The sequence below is a fragment of the Rhincodon typus genome, chromosome 11 (genome assembly GCF_021869965.1).
Source record: "Rhincodon typus isolate 14 chromosome 11, sRhiTyp1.1, whole genome shotgun sequence".
Taxonomy (NCBI): domain Eukaryota; kingdom Metazoa; phylum Chordata; class Chondrichthyes; order Orectolobiformes; family Rhincodontidae; genus Rhincodon; species Rhincodon typus.
Window position 1 is genome coordinate 64,078,091 of NC_063342.1, and position 15,934 is coordinate 64,094,024.

A 15,934-nucleotide genomic window follows, 5' to 3' on the forward strand; every position below is an offset into this window, starting at 1 on the left:
CGATGGATACTCCAGTCTCCCTCTGAACATAAATTGGTTAACTTTATCTTAACCAAGGCTGTGATCGGTGTGACAGACGTAAAGTGCATTATCCACTAAAACAAGGCCAGCTTCTTCTTTTTTTTTTTCAAAACTAAACCTCAGCCAAAGTAGACAGGCAAGGCCGTCAGAAGGACACTTCTGTTTGGAACCTTGAAACAAAGCAGACTCTTGTTTTAAACAAAAAAAAAGGTCAGTGTAACTCAGATAATAACCATCTTTATCTTTATTTTCTTTGGTTATGTTTTTTCATTCTAGTTCAACAAGACCTTTAGTCTGTCTGAAGTACTTGTTCCGTGTACTGTACTTGTGTAAGCAATGTCACCAACTCAGAATGCTGTTTAGCCTCCCCCTATTTTCCCAGGAGGAGTCTCAGAAAATAAAAGAACAACACCCAGCTATTTAGCCATTAAATAGCATGGTTAAACTCCTGTAAGAAAATCAGTATTGTTGTAAATCTACGAGGAAATGAAGATTTGATGAGACTGTGAGGCAGTATTCCAAGGGGTAACTCAGTTAGCAATGAACAAACAACAGCTCAGATATTTTTCCCCCAGCTCTGACCCTCGCACCGTAGTAAGAATGTCAGTGAAAAATTACATGGTTACCATCAACTGTTACCTCTGTTGCCATGCCATTCTTCACTACTGTCAGCAAAGGCCTTGTAACAGAAACCAATCAAAGTAATAAAAGAGATAACGCATTATACTGGTGGTGTGAGTATGGCATTTTAGACTGAAGCAAAAAGCATGCAATGGATTATTGAACTTGCCAGTCCTTGTTCACTAACCAAATATTTATTCAATCTCACTTCCCCATAACGGACCAGTCTCATAAGCACTCTGCACAGTTTTGAATTGAGCAATCCCATTCCCAAACCTCTGGTATCCCCCACCCTTGAGGCAGCAATCCCCTAGCTCTCTGTGTGCAAGGAGATGCCAACATCCAGTTGGGGATTAAGCATCTCCCTCTCCAATTCCTCACAGACCCCAGCAGTGGGGGTGGGTGTCAGGTAAGTTAAAATGCAGGCCATGGTTAGTTAATATTTACTATCCAGTTTCAGCAATGAGGAATTATCCAGATGGAGAAAAGACAGAGGGTGGCTGGTATGCGTGGAATCCCCAAGAGAATGAGAGTTGGAGAACAAGGAAACTAAATGGTTAAGTAAGCCTTTACTTTATCATAGTTCCACTCTTATACAACATGATTGATATTGAGTAATCCATTTGTATAAATTTAACCAGCAGTTTAAGACCAATTGTCCATAAAAGCAATTGGCAACAATATATTGAAAGGGTACCATCACGGCTGAGAAACGTGAAAAATCAAATCCTCTATTCAATACATAACACAAGGGACAAAAAAATTACAAAATTACAAAAGCCACAATTAATACACTGCTAATGGATTGATTTCTTTTGGACACTATAATTACTCCTGGCCCTGAGGGATTTATTACCTTACCACAGGTCAGTAAGGCAGTTGAAAATGATGAAGCAATACTGTCAGTGGTAAAATCAAGCAATCAGTAGCACAGACTTTTTTTTAGTGTGCACTTTTATACCTGGAAGGTGAAGTGAATCTATTATAAACTCTTGCAATTTGTTTAATTGATTGTGCATCGGCACCCTTTAGTCATTTTTTTCTGCACAAGTAAAGCACAGTTATATGATTCCTGACAGGTGGAATTTAAGGTGATGGGGACAGGGAGACGGTCATTAAACCCTCTTTCACTAATGTGAATGATTATATTTCTGACTTAATGCTGCTCATTTTCATTGGCCACCATTAATGACAGTCACTGTCTGTGACTTCAATTTTTATTTTCTCTAGCATCACATTTATGGATTCATTATTTCATATAGATATCATTGTTTCTTAAGAAATAGTGCTGGAAGCTAATCTTCAGACAAAACTATCCCTTTATTATGCGGGTAGTTGAGTTCAATCTAGAAGTTTTGATTTTACGGTCCTTGATGTTTAGTATCAATTTTCCAAATATTTTTGCCCATCAATTGGGCATAGGTCGTAATGCCAGACATCCAGTGATAGTGTATATATATGTGTATGTAACACTGGCATGCATTGCCAGCAGGAAAATGAACGTCGTATTTAAAGCAGCATTGTGACAAAGTGTAATGGCTTCCACAGTAACAAGCAATATACAAGTGAATTATACCACTTTCTTTATAGGAGAGACTTGATTAAGCCAAGTTGAAAACAGTAGCATAATAGTAATGTTTCTGGTCCAGGAACCCAGAAGCCTGAGCTGCTAATATGATTACAAATCCTGCAACAATTAATTCCATTTTTGTTTAAAAGCTGACAGTACAAAGTGATATCAGTAATGGTTACATACAGCAATGGTAACCATGTAACTACTCTATGTAATAAACCAAGTCAGTGGTTCACTGATGTTACTCAGGGAAGAAAATCTGCCATCCTGACTCAATCTGCCCTACATGTGACTGTGGACCCGCATCAATATGGTTGACTCAAAACTTCTTTCTAAAGTAACCTAGCAAGCCCATTAACTGTACCACATAAAAAGGCCAATTAGGGATGGCCAAGAAATGATGCCCATATCCTTTAAATTGAGTCGTAGTCATTGTGGCACAGAAGAAGACCATTCAACATATTGAGTCCATGCTGGCTCTCTGTATTGGACCAATCCAATCCTACTGCTCGATGCCTATGGCTCTGCCAATGTATTTCCCTCAAGTGTCCATCCTGTTCTCTTTTGTTTGTCTCCAATTCCACTATCCCTGTAGGTAGTAAGTTCAGGGTCATTCCCACTTGTTGCTTAAAAAGTGATTTTAAAAAGAATGAATATATATTGTTTCTAATAGAACAAGAAAGATTTTTCTTTGTTCATTCACGGGATGTGGGCATCACTGGCTAGGCCAGTATTTATTATCCAGCCCTAATTGCCAAGGGACCAGTTAAGAATCAATCACGTTGCTGGGGATCTGGAGTCCCATTTAGGCAAGACCAGTTAAGGACCAGATGAGTTTTTACGACAATTGACAGCAGTTAGATGGTTGCCATTAGGCTAGCTTTTTATTACATATTTTTATTTGAATTCAAACTTCACCTCCTGCAGTGGTAGAATTCGAACCAATGTCCCCAGAACGTTAAAAATGTAAAATGAATTGCATTAGCAGAGTCTTGGTAATGATGTCAGGTATGTTAACAAAATGAATGTATTATACACAATTGTTGCAATATGCTGTTGGTCACATACTGCAAAGTAACATTTTGGCATCAACTATTCCATATCTCTAACAATAAATGTACTACACAGTGTCGTGGGAAGACAGACTAATGTAAAAACATGCTTTAGAACACAGACCATCCACAATGAATATAAAGGTATTTTAATGCTGAATAGTGTTGACAGCATTTTATGACTTTGGAAACTTTAATGTTGCAATATACTCGTAGTGCTTTTATATATTTATGTTTTATTCAAAATCAAAAATTTTTTTACTTTTCTCTAAGCAAAATTGAAAAATACCCCCAAACAGCCCTAAATTGTTAGTCAAACTGGATTTGACTTACAAATGTAGGCTTCCAATGATATCTGGTTACATGAGGTAGACCGCTCATACCTGCTGTAATCACAAGGACAACCACAGGTATAACTATGCATCAGCAAGTAGCCAGTTACTGAGTTGTGCTGTCTACTGTAAGGAAACTTGCAGACAACACTGCTAGTAGGAGCAAAAAGCCCCGTCCAATCACTTTCGGGGTACCACAGGGATGATTTGAATGTAAACCAATTTGTACTAAACAGATGTCTTGAGCGGGTGACTAATGAATTGCTCAGCAGGGCAAACACTTCATCACTTTTTTTTTCAGCTGGAAAGCAATCACAGCATGGCAGGACATTGCATTTTCAATATATTCCTGAATTCCCAAAGTATAGCAGGTAACTCTTGGCACCGAATAGATACAATGCTATGGTTTATGCCAAGACTTCAGTTCTGCTTCATCAGTGTACAACTGAACAGCAAACCAGATGACTGGATCATGCAGAATAATACTCAGGTTCCATACAACAGATAGCATGATTTAAGATGATCATCAATGTCAGTTTATAAGACAAAGCTAGACTACAGGGATGACTTTTCAACACCAAGGATATTGTCTAATGATGTGAGCTACAGACAAAAGAAGAGTGCAGAAACAATGAGGCTCATAACCATGACCCTGATTGCTTCAAAATGATATGGGGTAATTCAATGCTTCAGATAACTGGACAATTCAGGGCATCTTACAGTATTTTGCCACTGTCCCCCAGGATACTTGCTGTCTGTTATTCTGCATATTCTTGCAATAAAAAATATCAGCCTAAGTTTGATAGAAGGGAATGTTCACCTACAGTCAAAACATACAATGATGCGTAAGATATCGTGTAGAAACAGCTTTGCAGTCTGAAAGAAAAATGCAAGATACATACAGCTAAGTTCTAATGGCTGAAAGCTTTGTCTTCTGCACTACCTTATGACGAAAAATACTGACCTCTACCGATTTGACAACATGTAGTTTCCTATGCTGTCAGAGCCACATAGAGATCATCTGTCTTATTCATCAGGTTTTTCACTGCCTCTACCATTTATGTCTTCATTGCTTTGCTAGTATTTCAGACTGCTTGTAATGTAGCTAAACTCAATCCAGCTGTGAATTTGACAAACAAAACTCTATTTCTTGATGGATCTCGTTCGGGAATTTATGTCAAACAGCAATACAAATATGGGAGATTTTCAGTGCTTGGTCATATTAATGCAGTTGCACATGACATTCTTTTACTTGTTATATTTTACAAAGTAAATCTGTTGCTATTTTCCAGCATTGGTGCTCTGGTCCTCCTGAAACAAAAAACATTGGTTTTCTTTGACTTCAGTTCAGAAATTTGCAATAGAAACCCTCACTTGTGAGGTCAACTTGGGAGCATCCCAACCACCAGACAATTTGTTTGGTTCCCTCTTGACATTTTAAACTACATTACTAAATGCTCCAAGATCTTTCATCTCAAAGAAAATGGAGCATGCATTGTTCATAACATTTCACAATATATTCCCAGCATATTAATTTTCCAACTTCCTTTCTTTTAAACTGCAATGCCTCCATCAGTTGGTCGGTCAGATTACAAAGTCACTTCTTATATTTACGGCTGAGAACTTGCCAATGAAGAGGCAATTAATGGATAAACAGAGATTTCTACATTTGTCTCCCGTATTTGTATCGCTGCTAGCCAGTAGTGTAGGTTGAAAATGAGAAACAAACTAGCAAACTCAAATAGGAAGCACACAAACTCACTTCAACCACATAATAGTAGCATCACGTTGACCTGTTGGATACATATGCATGCATTTAGCATTGTGGAAGTGCTTCAAAAGCCACTTTATTAAGAAATTGAGAAACTCTGTAATATTCCTGACGCTTGCAAATGAATTACTGAATAACATACTGTCTAGGATTATGCTGCAACTTGGTGTTCCACAGTGACCAAGCAGTGCTACAAATATGATTCATTGCATGTCATTTAGAAGTATGCCTTTTTTAAAAAAAATTTATTAATTGATAGGATGGGAGCGTCCCTGGAAAGTCGAACATTTGGTACCCATCTGAAATTCCTGAATTGACCTTCTTAAACTGCTGCAGTGCACGTGGTAGGTAAACCCACTATGCTGTTAGGGACAAAGTTCCAGGATTTTGATCCAACAACATGGAACAAATGGCTATTTGGTTCCAAGCCAGGATGATGTACAACTGGGAGGTAAACTTGCAGGGGGTGGTTTTCCCCTGCACCTGCAACCTTTGTCCTTCTAGTTGGTAGAGGTCACGGGATTGGAAGGTGCTGTCAAAGGAGGCCCCACAGTGTTTTGTAGACTGTGTACCCTGCTGCTGTTGTCAGTGGTGGAGGGAGTGAATGTTGAAAGTGGTAAATGGGGTACAAATCAAGTGGGCTGCTTTGTCCTGGATGGTGTTGAACTTGTGGTTATTGCAACTTCCCTAACGGAGTACCTTTTTCTAAAACATTGATTTACAGACATTGCTTTAATCATAGTTTAGTTTTTGGTTGTAGCTGGGTCTGTCAAAAATACAAGCATGGGTTTTTTTTTTTTTGTTACATCCTGATTTACTGTTTTCTCCCACAAAAAGTGGACACATTATTGATCCAGAAAGCTTCCACTTGTAAAACATCTATCTTGCATGTAAATGTGTTTGCCAGAGAGGTATATCGTGGTTTGGTTTGGTTAGTTCTTTTGCCCAATTAAGTTCACTGGTGTATTGTTGGATTGTTTCATGGTTGACATTTTTTCATGTTTTCAGCATATGTTGTTGAAAGCTTTTCAAATTAAGAGCCTTCCCTATTTTTTAAGGTGCAAATTATGATCACCAATGAACTGCTGTGATTGGTTCAATGAACCTTAATTAAAAGATGTTCAGTAATCCAGAATTTGAGTATTGCTGGAACAAGACTCATTTGTTTGAATCTTTTTGCCTTGCACTCAATTCGCTAGAAGAATAATTTGGGGAGAAACCAACATTTATGTAGCATGAGATAAGAGTGATTGATTGCCAACTGGATTCTGGTAGAGGCATTGCCATGGAAAATGCAACAGTTAGTGATGATTGACAATTAGCTGCCAGGCTTTGTTTAAATTTTAAACCAGGCAGTTGAGTGTGCTTGATCAAGGCGCTGCCCTGAAAGTTGAACCAATGAATGGCTGTCACGTATTTTGTTGAGTTAAAACGGCATTGCATGTACGTATTCTTCCTGTCTGCAAAAAAAAACTAAGCCCGATGTCATATATATAGCACACACTCGTGTGTTATATCTCATAATCTCAAATTGATTGTCAACATAACTCTTCACACGTTCTGGATTAGCAAGCAAATGCTGTCCAGTTGTAAAATCACACCTCATGTTGGACTTTTTTGGGCGTTTTACAAGTGCAACTGCTTGGATACAGGCACTACCATGGTTGTTGTGACCAGCCAAGGGTCTGATATGATTCATTCAAAGATTGATTCATCAGACTTTAGAATGTATGATCTACATAGCTAGCATCAGCCAAACTTGCAGTGTGATGCACTTCTGAGTACTGGAAGCTGCATATTTTAATGCATAGGGCCTTGTTCTTTGTAGAGAGTTTGTAGCTTACTCCTTGAACTGGTATTCTTGTGAATTGTCCTGATGAGTGCCTGTCAAAAGCTTCAGCAAAAGTGTTACTTTTTAGCAAAACTTTAATATAAGGATTCATGCCTATGTGACAACGAAAACTTAAATTAAGCAAACATGTAATTCCATTTTCAGCATGTCCTGATTGTACTCTATCTAACTGAACTATCTGCTCATATTAACATCAGCCAGCAGCAGAAAGCTGACACACAAAATCAGCTGTATTGTGGGAAATGCAATATTACAAACCAGGCAGTTCAGGAACAAGTTTGGGCAATCTCTACACAGTTCATACCAAGTCACAACATAAAAGTGTTTTTCATAGACAATTTCATTCAGCAAGTTTGAAAAATGACTGATGTTGAATTTTTTAAAAATGTTTTGCTGATGCAATAAACGTCTTTTGGCATTTGAAGCTAACGAGAATCTATCTTTGATTTAATTGTTTTGCACTTGATCTAAGAGTTCTTGATGTTTACACTTGACGCCTGTAAAGTGGTTCTCCGAGTCCCTACATTGGCACCTCTTACGTGGGACACAATAAAGTGTAAGAAAACTGGCGCAATATCCAGTTGATCCAGTTTTCTTACACCTTATTGCCGCTGCTGGGTCCTCTTTTGTTTGTCATTTTATGCAAATGATTTAGATGAGAATATAGAAGATATGGTTAGTAAGTTTGTAGATGACACCAAAATTGATAGCATAGTGGACAGTGAAGAAGGTTTTCTAACTTACAAAGGGATCTCAATCAAATGGGTCAATGGGCTGAAAAATGGCAAATAGAGTTCAATCTGGGTAAATGCGAGGTATTGCATTTTGGTACAAAAAAACAAGGCTAGAACTTATACAGCTAATGGTAAGGCCTTGGATAGTGTTGTAGGACAGAGGAACCTAGAGGTTCGGGTACATAATTCTTTGAAGTTTGCATCACATATGGACAAAGTGGTTAAAAAGGCTAGGGGGCACATTTTTAAGGTGAGAGGAGAGATTTAAAAACTATATGAGGGGCAATTTTTTTTACAGAGAGGGCGGTTCGCATGTGGAATGAACTTCCTGAGGAAGTGGTGGATATGGGTAGAATTACAACATTTAAAATATTTCTGAATAAGTGCATGATTTGGAAAGGTTTGGAGGAATATGTGCCAGGAGCAGGCAGGTTGGACTAGTTTAGTTTAGGATTCTGTTCAGCATGGACTGGTTGGACTGAAGGGTCTATTTCTGTGCTGTATAACTCTATGACCATGAAACCATTGTCAGCAAAAACCCATCTGGTTCAACAATATCCTTTAGGGAAGGAAACTGCCATCCTTACCTGGTCTGGCCTACGTGTAACTCCAGATCCACAGTGATTGACTCTTAACTATTCTCGGGGCAGTTAGGAATAGGCAATAAATGTTGGCCTGGTCCGTGAAACTTGCATCCTGTGAAAAATATCAATCGGCAAACTTCTTCCGTTTTGATGTTGTTTTGGACAAATCAGTCAGATGCTGCAGCAGTGTCAGTGGAAAGTCAACATTATATGAGCTATAAAGGGTGCACCAGAAACTCCAGAGAAATAGAGTTTGGACTGGCTGTCAAATAACTGTAAGGCCCTCCTCACCCTTCCAACAGTTGCCTAGGCAATCACTTCAGTAATTGCATTTTCTATGGTTGCTTTAAAAAAAGACCAACAACAATGTGAAGTTTTAATAAAGACTGAGTAATAGATTGCATGATATATTGTGAGATAGTTTGGAACATGTCATAATGGGGCTGCCATTTATGAGCAGGTGTAAAACTAACCTCCCAGCCAATGCTTTTATCATCTGTGCTTTTTCATTGAAACACTTATCAGGAGTAATCTGAGTTGTGACAAATATATAAGCTTTTATTTGAAACATCTAGTTTGTTGAATAGATTGTAGAGCAATGATTGTCCATCACGTTTTAGTATTTTGGCTATGGAAAAGGCTTGAATAACCTTTGTAAAACACTGTCGGCTGATTCACATCTTTTCCCATTGTGTGTGTGTGTGTGTGGAGAATTTTACTGTGGTCTCTTTCACAGGTTGGAAATGGGTCCTTTGCACTCATGTTTTGACTCAATATAATCTATTTTTTTGTTTCAAGAGTGTCTCGGCAGAGCTGACCGAAAAGTGGAGTTACCAGCTTCTGTGATCCATCTTGCCAAGCAGAGAGCTCGGCCTGAATTGGCAGCCCGTTTCCTCATCAGGCACCTCTTCCCAGACAGCATTCTTCTCAGGAGTAATGTGTATGGAGCAATTCGGAAAGGAAAAGCTCCTCTTGACTGTAATAAAATAAATGCTATTCGAGGTGAGCTATAATCAATGTACCTTTAGTCCAGTACTCAATCCAGCTTTCAAGTAGAAGGCTTAATTTTCATCTTTGTATATGAAATGAACATCTCCCTCTCTGTACAAGACAGTCCCTACTCCACCTATTTGTAAACTCCTGACCTATATTTCTACACGATTAATGTGGCAATGTGCTTTTCTGATACTCAGTCACATGATGTGGTCAATGCCTGTAGTGAGTTCCAAAGTGTAACTTCCTTATTTTGGCATGTCCTTTGCTATGAATAGTGAAAAACTTGAGAAGATTAAAAAGTTCCCCACAAGGCCAATTGGCTAAACAAGACTAATTCTAGTCTTAAGGTGTGTATTTCCAACGCAGTGGATGTTTCATATGGCAAATGGCAAGTTCTGGAAAGTATAGAGCTTCTTGAGGATTGTTGCAGCCCCACCCACTCGAGCAAGTGGTGAGAGTCTCATCACATTCGTGACCTGTGCTGAGCAGTTCTTGGAGACCTTTTGGGATTCGGAACATGAGAGACTCACCGGGGAGTGCGCAATCTTTTGACCTCTGTAGTAGCCATGGCTACATATACCTGGTCCAGTTTATTTCTAGTCAGTGATGGCACTGTGTTGGGGTGATCCACCGATTTATTATTACCATTGAACGTTAAGGAGGGAGAGTTTGTTGGGCTCAGTTTTGTTGGAAATTGTCATTGCCTGACACTTTACAGATAGGTTCCCCATCTCTTCTCATTCCAAGCCTGGATATCGTAGGATGGTGTAGAAGAAAGCCATTCAGTTCATTAAGTCAATGTTGGCCCTCTGTAGTAGTCTGGTCAGTCTCATTCATTCACTGTAGCCAAAATAGCCCTGTGACTTTACTTTCCTCAGGCGCCATTCCAATTTCCTTTTGAAATAATTGATTCCCTCTGCTTCCACCACCTTGTGGGCACTGAGTTCCAGATCATTATTACTTGGTGCATAGAAAGGGTCATCCTCACATCCCCTGCTGGTGGCTTGTGCTTGGGGTAGAGTGATGCCAACAATGCTCCTTTCTAACAGGTTAGACAGCCCCTGGTGGGGTAATCCTCTTCTTTATGCTGAGTCTAAAGGCCTATCTATATTTCAGCAGTGGAGGATAAACCATTTTGAGTGTTAGAAGAGGGAGTTGTCTGAACCATAAGATGTAGTTTATTGCGCAACAGTAAAAAGTAACATTTGACTATTTAGGCATAAGTACAAAGTCAATCATGGGCCAGAAATGATATGTCTATCTACATCAGGACTTTGTGCTACACTGCTTCTTCTCCATTCAAAAACTGGGTGATGTCACTGGATGGAGTTTAATGCAGCTTCAACAATAACCTTTCAGAGCCATGAGATTATACAACTTATCTTTTTACCTACAAACAGTTAATAGGAACAGCTTTTCTCTTTCTCAACCTTGTCTCCTTATCTATCTTGTTGTCTTGGTCTTAAGTGAGCATGAACTGTCTCAGTCTGTGCAATACAATTGCACAATCATTAGCAGACAGCCCATGTCTGATTGAATGATGGTTGGGCTGAGGACAATACTCTGGGGAACTTGGGGCTCAGACGTTTAGGCTCCAACAGTCACACCATTATCTTCCGTGCAGTATATGCCTTGATGAGAACAAGGTCAAGTGGGTTGTTCTCATACTTCCTGCTGTAAATCCAGTCTAGCTTCAGCCACATCCACCAGTTCTGGTATTGCTAAAACATTCTTGGTGCTGGTCACTGAAGTCCCAGAATGTATTCCATGTCCTTGCCGTCCTTAGTACTTGCTGCAAGAGCTGTTTGTTGGAGTCTACAAATGACATATACTTCAGTACTTGGTTTGAGCGACAGAGCAGAAGAAGGAGGATACAGGAAGCTCTTCACGCTCTCTCTCTCCCTTTCTAAATCTCTGTTGAGCTCAGAAACAAGCTGATGAAAAGTGATTTGAAACAGCGATTCATTGAAAATTCAAGGAGATTTGCAGCTTCACCATTACAGAGGCAACAAGACAACAGCTAAACAAGTCAACTCAAGTTTTTCCATCCTCACAGCCAAAGCGACTTTAAAGAACTATAACTGTATAGCAGAGATAACAAGGTGTAGAGCTGGATGAACACAGCAGGCCAAGCAGCTTCCGAGGAGCAGGAAGGCTGACGTTTCGGGCCTAGACCCTTCTTCAGAAATGGGGGATGAGAAGGGGGTTCTGAAATAAATAGGGAGAGAAGGGGAGGTGGATAGAGGAGAAGATAGGTGGAGGGGAGACAGACAGGTCAAAGAGGCGGGGATGGAGCCAGTAAAGGTGAGTGTAGGTGGGGAGTTAGGGTGGGGATAGGTCAGTCCAGGGAGGACGGACAGGTAAAGGGGGCGGGATGAGGTTAGTAGGTAGGAAATGGGGGTGCGGCTTGAGGTGGGAGGAGGGGATAGATGAGAGGAAGGACAGGTTAGGGAGGTGGGGACGAGCTGGGCTGGTTTTGGGATGCGGTAGAGGGAGGGGAGATTTTGAAGCTTGTGAAGTCACCTACGCTCGGTTCGCACTAAACAACTGCACCTCCCAGTCGAGAACCATTTCAACTCCCCCCTCCCATTCCTCAGATGACCTGTCCATCCTGGGCCTCCTGCAGTGCCACAACGATGCCACCCGAAGTTACTGTTCCTGCAAACTGATATTCTGCTTGGGAACCCTGCAGCCCAATGGTATCAATGTGGATTTCACAAGCTTCAAAATCTCCCTTCCCCCTACCACATCCCAAAACCCGCCCAGCTCGTTCCCACCTCCCTAACCTGTCCTTCCTCCCAGCTATCCCCTCCTCCCACCTCAAGCCCCACCCCCATCTCCTACCTCATCCCACCCCCCTGACCTGTCTGTCCTCCCTGGACTGACCTATCTCCTCCCCTAACTCCCCACCTACACTCACCTTTACTGGCTCCATCCCCACCTCTTTGACCTGTCTGTCTCCTCCCCACCTATCTTCTCCTCTATCCATCTTCTATCCGCCTCCCCCTCTCTCCCTATTTATTCCAGAACCCCCTTCTCCTCCCCCATTTCTGAAGAAGGGTCTCGGCCCGAAACGTCAGCCTTCCTGCTCCTCTGATGCTGCTTGGCCTGCTGTGTTCATCCAGCTCTACACCTTGTTATCTCAGATTCTCCAGCATCTGCAGTTCCTACTATCTCTATAACTGTATAGCCTTTATCTCCCTCTCTGTCCCCAATCCCTCTATTTGTAAACTCATGACCTATATTTCTTCATGATTAATGTTACATTTCATTTTTTTGGAGGAAGAAGTAGGGTAGTAGCTAAAAAAAACTGCACTCTCTGTCACTCAAGAAAAAAACAGAATTTTCTTTTTTTTTTTATCTGATGAACTAGTTTAATTGCCACGTTAAAAAGGAAAAATGAAACTGTTGTGACTGACCGGGAGAGCCTTAAAGAGAAGGGTGCTGTGACCTTTCTTTGCCTCGTGTAACAGTAGTAGATTGATAACCTGATTGGCTTGTCAACAATTTTAATGGGAATCTGGAAGCACACTTGGGCGAGACCAGGTAAGGATGGCAGGTTTTCTTTGCCAAAGCAGATTAGAGAATCATTTGGGTTTGTGTGACAGACAACTTTGTTGCCCCCATCAGTTTTGCACAGTGACTTCAAGCTCAATTATACTAGATCTGATGAACACACAAAGATGAAATAATAATCTATTGTTATTAAACTGCTATGCATTGCCCAGAATTTTTATTTACTCAGTTTCCAGCACTTGTATTTTTTTTCTTCTCTCTCCTCACAACAGCTTCTCCAGATGATCTTCTGGCAGTTTGCATGGGTTTACCACAATTTTCTTCTTCAACGTGTGACTGACTGACTGACTGATTCTGTGACTGGTTTGGGTCTGTCCTAATACAGTGGAGGATGGTTGTGGTTGTTGGAGGACTGGGGACGAGGTTTCAGGCTTTTCTCAGAATAGCACCCTGGACCCAGCTACGTTTGGCTACTGCTTCAATAAACTCTGTTTCTATCACAAGACCAGAAGTGGGGGCCTTTATTGATAACTGCCCAGTGCTAAGTTCACAATTCCTCAGATAATGAGGCAGTCTATTGCCACCATCAGCAAAATGCTGACAATATTCAAGTTTGGATTGACAGTTGGCAAATAACATTGGTGCTACACAAATGCCAGGCAATGACCATCTCCAACAAGATAGAATCTAACTATTACCCCTTGACATTTAGCGGCATTGCCAACACTGAATCCCCCACTATCAACATTGTGGGGGTTACCATTGACCAGAAACTGACCTGGACCAGCCATACTGCAGCGGTAGGAACAAGTCCGGGGCTAATTGCAACTGATGGTGCCTGTTGAAAAGACTGGGTCAGGACCAACTTTGGAAGCTGTTGGTATCTTTGGGGGTTTGTCAGGGGGTTGGGGGGAGCTACTTTGCAGTAGCTCTTTGCTTGGGTATTAGAATCCTGCCCGTACAGTGTTATGGTCAATCAGAGTTTGGGATGACACATCAACTCAAAGGTAGGGCTTCTCAGAATAGCTGAACTGGCTTGAATTTCTGAGGTCACGACAACCAGAGGAACGGAAAGGAGGTCTGTGTGAACTGCTGCCGAGGTTTGTCTCTCCCTTAGCTAGACATCCTGCAGTGGGATCTGCGGGGCAGTAGTGAGTTGACCTTTCCCAAGGCAAGAGTCTAGCCTCTTCAACCAAGGAAGCCAGCAACAAGAGAGAGGTGTCTCTAATGTGGTACACCAAGAGGATTCAGGACCTCAGTACAGCAGGGAAGATGAATGGCAACAAACTGCCCGGCATTTTCCTGCACAGCATCACACACGTTGTCAAACTTTGCAGCTCATTTGTCAGGTGTGCACACCTCACTTCTCAATCTGTACATGCCAAGCACTAATCCTTGTTCTCATCCTTTAGGCCTTCAGTACATTCTCTCACAGACACTCTGCACAAACATTGTTTCATCGCCTCCTCACAGGTTCTATTTCTAATGCTCAGATGTTTTTACTTTCTTTCATTGTGGGGAAAAAGGAGGACACAAACCCACGGCTAGAAAGAGGTCCTGGGGTTGGATCAGGGAGAGTTCAGGTTGGTATCACTCTAGCCACTGTGACCAGCGTTGGCATTGCTTGCCCACCTGCTCAAATGGGCAGGAGGGTTTTCTTCAAGGAGGGCAAGACCTGCCAGAAGAGCCTGAGCTTTCTGAGGAACTGGGGATGCAGACGTTTTGAGAGATTTGATCCTCTCCCTGTAAACCCAGGATTGTGGGTCTCACACCCACGGAGGTGGACCCGTGTGGCTGAGGTGGGGAGGCAGCCGGTGACGTTGCAGTTAGTGCAGTCCATTTGCATCAGAGGTAAAGGGTAGAGTTGTATAAGCTGGTGTCCTGCCATGGTAAAGACCAGCAGCAGGGAAGCACACTGAAGGTGAGCAAAGTGCGGGATGGGTAAAACAATGGCAATCTCTTGTCTGGCACTGAAAGCACTGTCTAAGAAGGAGTGCTCTGAGCAGCAGCATCTTCACTGGCTGTGACAACAGCTCCCCAGATTCCCTTAAGAAATATTCTCTGTTGTGCACTCACCTCAATAAACCTGTTGAGTTATGGACAGAACAGGACATAGCTTTAGGTTAAAAACCCACATGAAAACCCACATGAATATTCTGATTGCTTAACTCATAGCTCCAAGGAAATATCTGCTCATCAATACACCCATCCAGGTGAAACCAAGATGCGAATGGGTGGGTACCAGAATGCTAACAGGGGCTTCAACTCCTTGCACGTAACTGAGGTATCCAAACCTTGGATACCTTGTGGCAGTGACTTCGTGCCTGTTTCTCCATACCCCTGACCACTATCAACAAGGCACAATCAGGAGTGTGATGGAATAATCATCACCAGCCCAGAATGAGTGCAGCTCCAACAACACTGAAGAAGCTCAGCATTATCCAGCACACAGCAACCTGCTTGATCGGCATCCCATGCATCACTTTGAGCATCCATTCCTATTTTGTGCTGCAGTGTGTGACATCCACAAGATGCACTATAGATACTTGCCAAGGCTTCTTCCACAACATCTTCCAAGCCACCAGCTTGACCATCTAGAAGATGCAGGCAACAGGTACATGGCAACTCCACCACCTACAAATCCCCCTCAAAGTCTCACACCATCCCAATGCAATGCAATATCATTTGTCTTTCATCAGCAGGGTCAGAATCTTGGAACTCCATTCCTAGCAGCACTATGAGAATACCTACTCCACTTGGAGTGCAATGGTTCAAGAATGCAGCTGACCACCTTCTTCTCGGGGGCAGTCAGGGACCAGCCACAACTGGTGGCCTCCCTAGCAATGTCCACATCCAAAAAACCAAATAAACTCCTTCACAGA

The 15,934-nt window shown here is 41.7% G+C and overlaps 1 protein-coding gene across 9 annotated transcripts in view; it reads left to right on the forward strand.

Moving 5' to 3' along the window:
• The window catches only part of LOC109927206 (BEN domain-containing protein 2-like), a 105,572-nt gene that overhangs the window by 88,786 nt on the left and 852 nt on the right, over positions 1-15,934 (forward strand). For 7 of the 9 annotated variants that reach the window (XM_048602692.1, XM_048602699.1, XM_020527151.2 and 4 more), the window contains one exon: positions 9,339-9,542. In XM_048602692.1, the coding sequence (XP_048458649.1) occupies positions 9,339-9,542 (204 nt within the window). Of the gene's footprint in view, positions 1-5,629; positions 5,715-9,338; positions 9,543-13,324; positions 13,461-15,934 lie in introns of those variants that run through there. The other 2 variants (XM_048602693.1, XM_048602696.1) reach the window with 2 other exon arrangements.